This window comes from Herpailurus yagouaroundi, unplaced genomic scaffold (assembly GCF_014898765.1).
Source record: "Herpailurus yagouaroundi ecotype Mexico unplaced genomic scaffold, PumYag 188, whole genome shotgun sequence".
Lineage (NCBI taxonomy): Eukaryota > Metazoa > Chordata > Mammalia > Carnivora > Felidae > Herpailurus > Herpailurus yagouaroundi.
Window position 1 is genome coordinate 40,175,468 of NW_024412419.1, and position 13,282 is coordinate 40,188,749.

The window sequence follows — 13,282 nt, forward strand, 5'->3', positions numbered from 1 at the left end:
ACAGCCTGGTCATGCCCTCAGACTGCTTTCTCTTTTTCTGCCAACCTCCAGCCATTATAGGTCATAGTTGTCTTCCGGCAGAATCTTCGTAATCCTTCCTCCTTCTTGCTCTGGGAATGGCGCAGAACAGGCTGATCACACAGACAGAGCCCTATTTCCCTTTCAGGGATATGGACACCAGCTGAGCAGCTCTGACCTCTCTTTATAATGAGAGAGAAAGAGAGAGATTGCTGTTTTTCCTGGAAGCACCTTCTGGCTTCCTGGGGAGCATCGTTAACTTTGGTTCACTTCCAGGACTGGAGATGGCCCCTCACTCCTCACTCATCCTCACTCCTCTCTCTCTGCCCCTCCCCTGGAGCAGTTTTCTCTTCATAGTTCAGACTTTCTATCTTGATGTAAACAGCAATTATATATGGTCACAGAACAGATAGACGGTGGCTTGCTTCATAATTTCTACAGGTGATTTAATTTAGGTTTTTTTTTTTTTAGTTTTTTTTTTTTAATTTTTTTTAACGTTTATTTATTTTTGAGACAGAGAGAGACAGAGCATGAACGGGGAGGGTCAGAGAGAGGGAGACACAGAATCCGAAACAGGCTCCAGGCTCTGAGCTGTCAGCACAGAGCCTGACGCGGGGCTCGAACTCACGGACCGCGAGATCATGACCTGAGCTGAAGTCGGCCGCTTAACCGACTGAGCCACCCAGGTGCCCCTAGTTTTTTTTTTTTAACAATTATAAAATACTAAATCACATGGCAAAATGAAATTGAAACAGTACACCAAAAAGTAAGTCCCTCCTCTCTCCAGGCCTTCAGTCTGTCTCCCCAGGGGCACCCCTGTTAAAAGTTACTTGTGTTCTCTTCCAGAAATTTTCTGTATTCATTAATTGCATGTATTTTGACAATTCCATCACTTGTCCAACCCTCTTAGAAAATAGCTATGGGAATGCAAGCTGGTGCAGCCATTCTGGAAAACAGTATGGAGGTTCCTCAAAAAACTAAAAATGGAACTACCCTACAACCCAGCAATTGCACTACTAGGCATTTATCCATGGGATACAGGTGTGCTGTTTCAAAGGGACACGTGCACCCCCATGTTTATAGCAGCACTATCAACAGTAGCCAAAGTATGGAAAGAGCCCAAATGTCCATCGATGGATGAATCGATAAAGAAGATGTGGTATATATATACAATGGAGTATTACTTGGCAATCAAAAAGAATGAAATCTTGCCATTTGCAACTACGTGGATGGAACTGGAGGGTATTATGCTAAGTGAAATTAGTCAGAGAAAGACAAAAATCATATGACTTCACTCATATGAGGACTTTAAGAGACAAAACAGATGAACATAAGGGAAGGGAAACAAAAATAATATAAAAACAGGGAGGGGGACAAAACAGAAGAGACTCATAGATATGGAGAACAAACTGAGGGTTAGTGGAGGGGTTGTGGGAGGGGGGATGGGCTAAATGGGTAAGGGGCATTAAGGAATCTACTCCTGAAATCATTGTTGCACTATATGCTAACTAATTTGGATGTAAATTTTAAAAAATAAAAAATAAAATAAAAAAAAAAGCAAAGGGACAGAAATCTTTTGGAGGTGATGGACATATGTACTTCCTGTGGTGGTGGTATCATGGGTAGATGCCTATGTCCAAACTCATCAAAATGTATACATTAAATATGTGCAACTTTCTGTATATTAAGGATAATAAGGTTGGAAAAAATAATAGCGATAAAAAAAATAAAATAAAATAAAATTGAAAAAAAATAGCCCTCAGGAGTGTGAAAGTGTAACATCAGAAGTGTGGAAGTCTGTACCTCCCACATACACACAACAGCTATGCACCTGCATCTAGGGGAGACAGTACATCCTAGAGTTCTGGACAGTTCAAGGGTTAATCATTAAGGAATGATCAGGGTCCTTCTCCACTTCTTGGTGAAGGCTGGGACTGTGATAGATCAGTTGGAAAGTGACCTGGTTGGTGGTGATTGCATTGGTGGAACCAAGTGGGCCCAAGGTGTCTGCGAAACACAGGGTCTGAGTGGCTCAACTGGGAGCCCCTTATGATACCTGATGAGGGCCTGGTGCGATAATTCCAGAGGCAGTTTGAGATAATCCCCAAAGTATACCGTTAATTGCGTGTTGGGGTGGGGGGTGGGGGGGAAGGGATTATAGAATGTTAATGTGTTTATTTGGGGGGGGTGATAAAGGAGCCATATATACCCACACGATTTTATATCTTAGGCATCTGAAGTTTACTACTGATAATGATTTTGCTTTTGGAAAAGGGAGTAAGGGTCTGGGATGGGAAGGAGATTCTCTGTTGTATACTCTTCTGGATATTTGGATTTTTAAAACTATATATGCATGCATTACCTGTTTTGAAAAAAAACACATCTTTTACGTAAACAACAAAAGCACTGCCGTGTGACAGATCCTTTGGGATTATGTGTGTATCTTGTGTTGATGCCTGAGCTTGCTAGATTCATTTGCTTTCCCCTTGGGGTTGGCAAATACTTGTTTCCAAGACAAAATTTCCTCCATTATTAATCACTAGAGTGTTCAAGTGTGGGAGAATCATGCCTCTGTACCTTCAGCCTCTTGTCTGTGATGGCTGTGAAACATCTAACAATCTCGACATGACAGTGTTCTCGAGTTGCTGAGGGAATATCCAGGAAGAGCCTGCCAGAGGCAGAAGAAGACAGACCAGAGACCTGGATGAGGAAAGCAGAGTGGGTGGAGCTGCTGATTTGGGGGTCCTGTGTGAGACTTGAAGGCTCGGAACTGACTTGCCAGAAATTGCTCTTTATTTTCAGCTCCCTTGGTGGGGGAAGGGGGGCTGGGAAAGAAGGTACATGGGAGGAACTTACTTTTCTGATTCTTCAGACTAGCACAGGTGTCCTTTTCCCTCAGAGTATCATGTTTTAAGGGTACCCAGGATTTGTTTTAATCAGGTATGGTAAAACGCATAGATGCAGAAATGACTGTCATGAAGGAAGAAGTTTGTTAAAATCACAGATCCCTAGAAACTGGAGGCACAGCACACCATGAGGTCAGTCAAGAGGCAGAAGTAGGAAGTGTGGGCAAGAACCTTTATTGTGGTTTCCATGGAAGGAGCACGCAAGGCAGAGTAAACATGTTTAGGATTAGCTGGACTGAATAATTTCAGTGGGCTCTGGGGTGAAGGGGCTGTCCTTTGGTGGCTGGGACCTGGCCCTGGGATGGTGAGGGCAGCTGGAGAGTGGCCCAGAGTGTGAGCTCACAAAAGAGGTGGTAGGGGTAAGGGCTCTGGATTGGTCAGTTTGCATATGAAAGGCTTGCTTGTGGGCGAGTTGTTTCCTATCTTTGGGAATTGGCTAATCCCAGGAGGGGCACCCTCTCCAGAGTCAGCAAGGACCCAAGATGTCAAAGCATCAGAATATAGAAAACAAAAAAGACATGGTATCAGTACACATCAGGACAGCCAAGTGTTGTTGCACAGGTTGTTCATAGAGCAAGATACCTGGCCAATGTGGCAAGTGGGGCTAAAGTTCAAATGAAGGCTCGTTCACTAGTCGTGTGCTCACAGGTCTGCATCCAGTTGAGGGGTGGCTTTTTCTTATATATACAAAGGCACCATGTGAGCTGGCAGAGACCCATTATAGCACTTGTCTCAGGTTGCTATTCTATATTATTTGTGATTATTTGATCAAACTGTTTTCCCGACTGGACTATCAGTTCCAAGGGTGCAAGAAAGTCTTGTCTGTTTCCCGCTAGACTAAAAGCTCCAAGAGAGCAGGGATCAGGTCTTCTTTATTCACCATTGTCTACACAGTGCTCAGCACAAGCTGACACTTGTTGGTGCTGGTCAGTGTTTCTGTGATGCATAAATGAATAGTGTGCAGGACTTCAGACTCTGGAGTTGTATGTCGCCTGCACCCTGAACCCTTCTTTCTTTTGGCACCAAAAAGATCAAGCCCTTTTTGCCTGCCGTCGACTTACGCAGGGTGAGTAGCATCCTTTTTGCTGTCAAGAATTTGGCTCCTGTCCCAGCCAAGAAGGGGAGGCTTTTATTCTCAGTCTGAAGATTCTTTGTCAGCTCCTCCCTGTTATAAAGCCTTCAGGTGCTTGTGCTTTCTTGGCCACAAGTGAAGAGTGAGTGACTGGATGTAGGGCACAGAGGAACATGGCCTTCCGAACCTACAGGCTGTGGCTGGAGCCCCAGCTCCAACCTAAACAAGCAGAACCCTGCAAGAAACACGAGCAGTTGCCAGGCATAGCCCGCAGGGTGATGGCTGGAGACAACCTGGATCCCTGTCTGGCTTTGACAAAAAATGAAAACAAGAACAGACTTTCCAAAGAAGCCTTGAGGGGCGCCTGGCTGCCTCAGTCAGTAGAACATGTGGCTCTTGATCTGGGGGTTGTGAGTTTGAGTCCCATGTTGGGTATAGAGAGTACTTAAAAAAATTAAATCTTTAGGGGCGCCTGGGTGGCTCGGTCAGTTAAATGTCCAGCTTCGGCTCAGGTCATGATCTCACGGTATGTGAGTTCGAGCCCTGTGTTGGGCTCTGTGCTGACAGCTCAGAGCCTGGAGCCTGCTTCGGATTCTGTGTCTCTCTCTCTCTCTGTCCCCTCCCCTGCTCACATTCTGTCTCTCTTTCTCCTTCAAAAATAAATAGACGTTAAAAAAAATTAAAAATAAATAAAAATAAAATCTTTAAAAAAAAAATAGAGGCCTTGGGCTTTTGCTCTGTGTTTGCAAGTGTACGCGTATAGCTTCATGGGTGGAGAAAGGAGGAATCTGGGAGCCTTGCAGCCTTGGGCGGGCACGAGAGGTGCTGGGCTCGTCTTTCATAGGCCCAGGCAGTGTTGCTGAGAACCTAACAGAACGTGTATTTTCTCATCTCTCTCCAGGTTTCCATTCTATTATGAACTAAAAATAGCATTTGTCGCCTGGCTGCTGTCTCCCTACACAAAAGGCTCCAGCCTCCTATACAGGAAGTTTGTACATCCCACGCTGTCTTCAAAAGAAAAGGTAATTTATGCTGCTAAGCCTTTGTCACTCCTTCCAGCGAGTAAAAAATTTACAAGTGATAAGTAAAAAGGACAGAGTGTTTTATTGTAGGGGACCCTAGATTGTCCCGTATTTGCCCCCAACAATTTGTTCCTTCTAATCTTCTTTTTAATCTATTTTTTGACATGTTTAGAAATAGTGGTGAAATCCTCAAAAAGATGTTATTTATCATTACTTGCTAAAAAAACATTTGCGTACCTTGCAACAAAAAACAACAAAAGATTTGCTCATAATTCAACTCCCTAAACTGAATTTCCTTCCTTTTATCATGCTCAGCTCCTGTCCTTCTATAGATCTGATTTTTACATAGACTATTAAAAATCACTTTTAAAACTTAACATAGAAAAGTGGAGGCATAACGAGATTAAATGCCTTGAGCGTGTACCCAGGCAGCTACCAACAGAGACTGGAAGATAATAAATTTCTTGTGCAGGGTTGCTTTATTGTTCAGTGATACAATATGTGTTACCAGTGGAATCCCTGCTGTTTTTGTAATTATCGGTTGGTAAGTACTAATGAGAACAGTCATAATAATTTGTTCATGCTGTTTACCTTTTGTGTTTATTTTGCATCAGAGTACTTCACAAACATCTTGGCAATGAAAATATAGATTTGTCTAATGTCAGAGATGGGAAAAATAAGACAGGGGAAAATTGCAGGAAAGGGTCAGTAATAAGTAAGAATTCAAGTAAGAATTACAACTTATATCTCTTGAAAAGAAATTTAATTCTAAGCTTCTTATAAGACAATGTCACTGTCTGTAAAATGATTTTTTTGTTTAACATCTCCGCTGAACTTAATTTGCTGGATTTGCTTTCAGTGACTTGTTCTATAGTTTTTTGGTTTTTGTTTTTTTTTTTAAGGTTTCATACAATAATGAATGCAAAGTCCATTATCCATTACCTCTGCCTCACTAATTTGTTTTGGTAACTTCTTTTTTATGGATAGCAGTCTATTAAACCTTTCTTTAAAATAAAATTTTAAGTGAACCAAAAAAAAAAAAAAAACAAACAAACCCAATACCTAAAAACAACAAAAACACTTAATATACATATAATATTTGTGTCTGAGATCTTAAACATGTTTGCACATAAGCCGTTTGTACTTGATCTTGATTCATGATTCATGAACACCACAATACATAGAGATGGATGTCTTCTTTTAACTTCTTGTCTTAGAATAAATTGCCAAGGGTGGGATTATTGAGCCCAATATTGTATCATCCATTAATTATATTACATGACCTTCTAAACTGATTGGGATATGATTCTTAACATAAAATAGGAGCACTGTAGGTGGCTTTGTATATCAATTTCTGTTGTCTCTGAAAGTTGAGTACTTTGGACTTCTCAGGGGAAGCTTTGAGGGAACATGTTAATTGCATGAGCAGACTACTATAGACATTTCTGAGAACCCTTTTAGGAACTAGGATACAGCACTGCCTGTCTCAGAAGTGTGGGTTTTGAGGAATAGGATCTCCCTCTTCCCCTGGTTGTCAAATCCCTACTCTTTCCGTTTCCCTTTCCCCAGATGCTGGGCTCACCCTGAAGCCACCAATCTAATTTCCATTGAAGTGAAGGTGGCTGACTTAAGAGCTGCCAAGAATCCCTACCAGAGTCAGTCAGGGGTCACAATGAAAACTTAGTGTGGTGACATCCTGGGGAAGCCTTAAACCAGGAATGCACAGGGGTTGACTCACCCACGATATGCCTCAAAGCAAAGGAAATGCACTAATGTGCTGAACTTCAAATGAGCCTGAGGCCAGGTGTCATTGTGTTACTGAACTCCAAAATGAGCTACTGTAAGTTACAAAACAGCTGTTCTCCTACAATAGTGATAACAACCCAAACATAACAAACAGAAAGAAAAAGCCAGCGTTGAAGCAGATCTAAAGTAAACCATTATTTTTGCCCCTTAAGGAGAGAGACTTCAATCCTTTTTCCAACCTCCCTCTTACCCTGGGGATGATGCTGCATGACTTCTCATCTCTGCTTTTATTTCATTATCTGTAAAATGATCTCCCTTATCAACAAAAATAGCACTAGTATCTCTTTCTGTGTCCTAATATCTCCCCTCAATATCTTACATGGAGAGGTATTTGGATATAGTATTTAGTAGTTACAGAATAGTAGAATTTTATTTTATTAAAGTTTATTTATTTGGAGACAGAGAGAGAGAGAGGGAGAGAGAGAGAGAGAGAGAGAGAGAGAGAGAGAGAACACGTGCAGGGGAGGGGCAGAGAGAGAGAGGGAGAGAGAGAATCCCAAGCAGGTTCCATGCTGGCAGTGCAAAGCCCAATGCGGGGCTCGATCTCACAAACCATGAGATCATGACCTGAGCCGAAATCAAGAGTCAGACTGACTGAAGTACCCAGGCACTTCTTAAGAATTGTAGAATTTTAGAACTGCAAGGGCTTGATCCCCTTGAGATAGAAAGATGACAGTGGTTCTCACTCCATTGAAACCAGCCACTGTGTTAGATACTTTACTGGAATGATCTCATGTAATCCTCCCCGTGCTCCACCAATTAGGTACTATCACTGTCCTCATTTTTCAGAAGGCTAAATAAACACTTGCCAAAGCCTGACAACCAGTTAGTGGCAGGTCTCAGGTTAGAGGCTTCATTCTTGGCATTCTCTCCACCCTCAGTTCCTTCAGTGTCATATAGGATGGCTGTGTGTGGAATGGCACGCCTGTCTACATCCAGGACCCCTGGAGCCTCCCTGGGAGGTTAGAGGGCTTCAGGAACAATCGTAGGGTGTTGCTAGAAGGAAACCTTCCTGGGTCGGTAAATGGCTGTTTTTTCAAAATTCCTTTTTTACTTCCCTGTATCTCTTTTGTTTCCTTCCTTTCTCCCTTCTACCTTCCCCTCTCTGAACGCACGCCCCAAAGTGCCAGTGACTTTTCAGTCCCAGTGAGAATCCGTGATTGGGCAAGCTGCCAAGCCCAGTGTTCACGAGAAGGGAGAAAGAACAGAGATTTGTTTGAACCTTCCAACTCAGTGTGCCTCCGTTTTTCCTACAACAGGAAATCGATGATTGCCTGGTCCAAGCAAAAGACCGAAGTTATGATGCCCTTGTGCACTTTGGGAAGCGGGGCTTGAATGTGGCGGCCACAGCAGCCGTGATGGCTGCTTCCAAGGTACTGTGTGGGGCCCTGAGCACTACAACCATGGGAGGATCTCGACCCTGTCAGCATGTCCTGCTTCACCCACACAAATGGGACAGGGCAGGCTCAGGACCAATCAGGGATTCCTCATCTTTTTTGGGGGTCCCTTTGAAAATCTGATGGAAAAAATAGTGAATCTCGCCCCCAGAAAATTGTGTGTGCGTGCACACACATGCACAAATGATGTGTGCGATATTGAGAGTTTCCCAGAGCTCCTGAAACTCATTGTGGGTCCCAGATTAAGAACCTCTGACTGAGTTGGAGCTAAAGCCTGGGAGAAAGAGAAAATGAAAAGGGAGGGAGTGAGTTCTTCTCTACAATTTCCCAGGGTGCACTGGGAGAGTCACCTACACTCAAAATAGCCAGGTGGGGAGACTACCTGAGTGAGTGGGTGGGCTCCAAGCTCATGTGGCCCACCTGACCTGAGGGAAGGAACCCAGGGTCCCAGAGGAGGTGAGTGGTACAGACATGGAGGAGGAGGATGCCTGTAGCAGCCACAATTAACACTGAAGGAGGTTCAGAGTAAACTCTGGTCTGTGATGTAAGCATCACTTCTCTTTTCCATCCAGCCCCATTCACGTCCTCTGTGTTCCTTCTAGCTTCTTCTCACGTCACGTTCTCCTTGTCATTATGTCCATTTCTCATTGTGTGCTCAGCCCTGAAAAATTTGATTGGTAGACATCTTCCCTCAGAGTAAATGCAGGAGATGGCCTTGTGTTTCCTGGTGACAGTCCCTTACCCCCAGTCCAAATGTGGAGTAGGGGTCTACAGTCGGCTGGGGATGGAGGAGAGGCAGTTATGCTAATGTTTGGGCAGACACACTGACTGGGAAGTGAGTTGTATGAGCAAAGGGAAGCTATATGTCCTAGGTGGTGGCATGAGGGTTGTAGGCAAGGGGGCAGACTTGTGAAAGGCTTTGGAAGAGGTCAGTTGATACCGACCTTGGTGCTCCATGGGCTCTGAGTGGATGGTGAGATGGAGCATGCTGACAGCCAGGATCAGGGGCCCAAGCTGGGTTTTCTATGTCCTGACCCAAGAGAAGCACAGTAGGAAGAAAGACTTACCCACTGGGGCTGAACATTTGTTTGAAAAGTACTGTCTACCTGAAGTCAAGGAGTTCTACAGACAAAGGCTGGGAGAAAGAGAAGGGACACCAAAACGGAATGATTCCTATTCAGAGAAGGACCAGCTCCTTCTATAACACAGAACTGTAGTGAGGTGTCCCTCTTAGTCCAATCGTTGCTGGCAAGGTGATGGATCCCAGTGAGTATCTTTGGAGGGGACATTCTGCTGTGGTATCCCAGGGAGATGTGTCAGGATTTACAAAGAGCAGCGAATGCCAAGATCCTTCTATTTGAGATGTAACCATTTTGTGCTTTCCTTTTTTAAGCTGAAAGATAAGAGAACTCTGACTTGCTAAATTCTTAAGTCATCAGGGCAACTTTGCAACATAAAGCTCCAGAAACCTTCTGTCAGTTCCTCTCTCCACCCCATCTCCTCTGCTTCTGAAGCCTGAAGAAAGATGGGTGCTGCTGTTTCCTCAGCTCAGTCATAGAGCATAAGTGCGGTATATTTATCAGGTTGGCTCAGTGTGGCTCAGTGTATGGCTCAGCCATACAACTGCGTGTATGTTAATTTTATTCCGATGGTAATTCTGTAGGGCCATCCTTTTCCAGGTCTGCCTCAAGCTGGAGCCTCCAGAGTCTTGATACCATCTTGGCGAGCTGCCACCAGCCCCTCAGACCATGCGGGGAACCCCGTGAGCCCAAGCCTCCAGCCGGGCACCTTACAACAACTAAACGTGAAGGAAGCTCCAGACAATCTGAAACTTGCCTCAGGAAATAACCGCTCACTAGTTCTTTCTAGTTGTGCTCAAGTTGTGAGGATGCCCGCTTCCTGTTGAGTTTGTTTCAGATGAGAAAGTTTTCTGCCTTTTGGGGGCTTTGCTTTTCCTCTCTAAATATAAATATCTTAAGGGAGAAAACACATCTTGTCTTCTAAAAATAATGCCCTCTATTTTTGAAACAGATGTGGAATCCAGTCTGGCTGAGGAGTAAATCAGTGGTTTCCACAGCAACAATGGATCGCTCTAGGCAGGGGTCAAAGGATGATGACTCACCAGTGAGTCCAAATCTGGCTTTCATGTCCAAACCACCTGGGAAGCTTTGTTTTTATTTTTTTAATAGATTCTCAGATGTGCTGATTCAGAATCTCAGGCAGTAGGCTCAATCTGTATTTTTAACAACTTGCCCGGATGATTGTTAAACAGCCAGTTCTGAACAGGTCACTGCCTGAGGCCCCATCCAGAACCAGAAATGCACAGGTGATTAGGGTTAAAACACTTAACTTCTTTAACATTCCTGGGATGCAGATTTGGCTTCTTAGAAGCATTAACCTTGAGAATGAGAAAGTGAAGTGTGTGTATGTGTATGTGTATGTGTGTGTGTGTGTGTGTGAATGTGAATGTTTCATTTCCTCAAGACTTCATGCCACTTGAGAAATATTATGGTGGGAATACAAATTCTTCTCCCTCTTTGTAATGCTACAAAGAGCCCAGCACAGTGCATTGCACCCAGCTGAGCCCTGAACCACCTTGGTGATAACGGGAATAGAGCAATTTTATGAAAAAAAGATACTTTGCCAAGTCACCCATGACTAGGGTGACCATAAATTTTAATGTCCAAACCAGTCCAGTACGCCTTTCTGGAATAATTACACCAGGAACCCATATACACGAACCCAAGCCCAAGCAAACAGGGACCCATGGTCACCCTACTCATGGCTCCATTTTACGACTCCTGGGCCCTACCTTTCTCCTCCCAGAAAACACCCTCAACTCACAAATCAGTTCTCACTCTAAACATCTACTGCCTTTAGGCAGATGGACATGCAAGAGAGTGTGAGGTAACCGAAAGACTGTCTCTTACTAAAGAATAAAAGGAGGCTGGGATCAGGTGACTAGATGAAGGGTCATTTCTCCTCTGTCTTCTGCTTTTTTTTCCCCATCCTTTGAGGGCTCCCCAGGAGGAAAGTGTGGAGCTTAAAAGATCTTTTGGTTACTCTTTCTTTCTTTCTTTCTTTCTTTCTTTCTTTCTTTCTAATTAAAGTATAACTGACATGTAAGATTATATTAGCTTAAGGTGTACATGTGGCCACACTTTTAGTTAATACTTATTTTCTTGTAATTTTTCTTGTATTTGAGCCCTTTCCTTAAAAAAAAAAAAAAAAAGAAAAGAAACAGATGTTTACAGGGTTTTTGCATCATCAGGAGTGAAGAAACTTTGTAAACAGTATTGTACAAATATAAGTTGTTATTAACGTTGATATTTTATTTTAGAACTGGAAAAATGAAAACAACACAATTACACATGGGAAGTTTCTCCTCCAGGACTACTAATCCCCCTCCCACCCCCAGTTTTCCCCAGGGTTTCTGTCCCTGGGAAATGTCGATGCATCTTTTCTTTCTATGAAACTGCTCTGTCTCCTTCCTGAGGACACCCTTCTCTAGGACCATCGGTCTAAACGTCCCTGGTCTCTGAGTGGGCTCTGAGCCTCAAAGCTGGGTGTTTCCCAGCCAGTAATTTCACCCAGAGGGAAAATTGAGCCCCAGGTTTTTTAAAGACTAGAATTGGAAATCTTTCTCTCTTTTTAAAAATAATGCCCTAGAGGGGCGCCTGGGTGGCTCAGTCGGTTAAGCGTCTGAGTTTTGTTTTTTGGCTCCGGTCATGATCACAAGGTCCGTGGGTTTGAGCCCTGCGTGGGGCTCTGTGTTGACAGCATGAAGCCTGCTTGGGATTCTACTCTCCCTCTCTCTCAGCCTCCCTTTCTCGTGCTCTCCCTCTCTGTCAAAATAAATAAACCTAAGAAAAATAAAAATAATTCTCTAAAATAAACAAAACACATTCTCACAAGAAAGAGAAACCATGAGGAGAAAAACCAATTGATAAAAAGTTTTAAAACTGTGAGGTGTCCAAGGCCACCTTATCGCTCTTGAACTAGGAAGCACGTATTAGGTCTCTTCCATCTGCCCCGTTCTTAGACCTAGTAAACAAACCTTGCTTTTTACTTGTCCCATAACTTGAAAAATAATGTTGTTTTACTCCCCCTGGAGATCCGATCCTTAGAACAGCTCCTCCAGTACCACTTCTGTTGTTAAAGTCTCCCGTTAAGACACTGCTCCCAAGTAGTGCAGTGGATTCTGGGTGCTGTGGATTCGGGGTTCTGCTTCCCCAGATTGTGTATGGGTTTTTCTCCCTAGAATCTAATATTTCCTATTATATTGTTAGCTTCTGGAGATGAGGGACTCTAGATTCTTTTCCTTTGTTTCTTGCCTAGAAAAAAACAAAATAAAGAACCAGTGCCTACTTGTTTAGCATTCTGCATTCATAGCTACTCATCAAACCTTGTTGATCTGAAGAATAAACGTTTTTGATTCTCTAGTCCCGCTCTGTCCAGTGCGGCTACTTACATTTGAATTAATTACAATTACGTAAATTTAAAATTCAATTTCTCAGTTATATTAGTCCCATTTCCAATCCTCAGCAGCTGTGGTAGCAGGTGGCTGGCACAGATATAGACGGTTTCCAACATCACGGAAGGTTCTCTTGGGCAGCACTGCCCCAAGCCCTCTATGAAACGTCTTGGGTTCTCTTTGCCTTTATTTCCCCCCTTCACCTGCAGTGCCCTGGCTTTGACAGGACCCCTCTCTTACCCACTCAGCACTGTGGGGCCTCCTTAAATGAGGTTCACCAGCAAAATAGGGAGATGGAAACTCAACCTATGGCATCACCCGTGGTGTTGCTTTTATTTCTTCTTCCTTGGCCCAGTGCTGCTTTCATGCCATGACCTCCATTTCCCCAATCTTCCAGCCAAAACTCAGGCACTTTGCCTGCAGTTATGGTCAACAGCCGCCAAGTGATAGCCAAGCCTCGGTTACAGGATGGCACCTGAACATGGGTACTAGAGCCACAGAGAGACAACTTGTGGTGTTTCCCTGCTCATTTTTAAAGTCCCACTCGATTTTGCCTTAAGAATAAAACAAACTCTACGAGATAGTTT

The 13,282-nt window shown here is 43.6% G+C and overlaps 1 protein-coding gene across 1 annotated transcript in view; it reads left to right on the plus strand.

Annotated features, from left to right (window-relative positions):
- Positions 1-13,282, plus strand: part of REEP1 (receptor accessory protein 1) — a 79,144-nt gene that overhangs the window by 37,740 nt on the left and 28,122 nt on the right. Inside the window, exons 6-7 of the mRNA XM_040496890.1 lie at positions 4,898-5,018; positions 8,084-8,197. Of these exons, the coding sequence (XP_040352824.1) occupies positions 4,898-5,018; positions 8,084-8,197 (235 nt within the window). The remainder of the gene's footprint in view (positions 1-4,897; positions 5,019-8,083; positions 8,198-13,282) is intronic.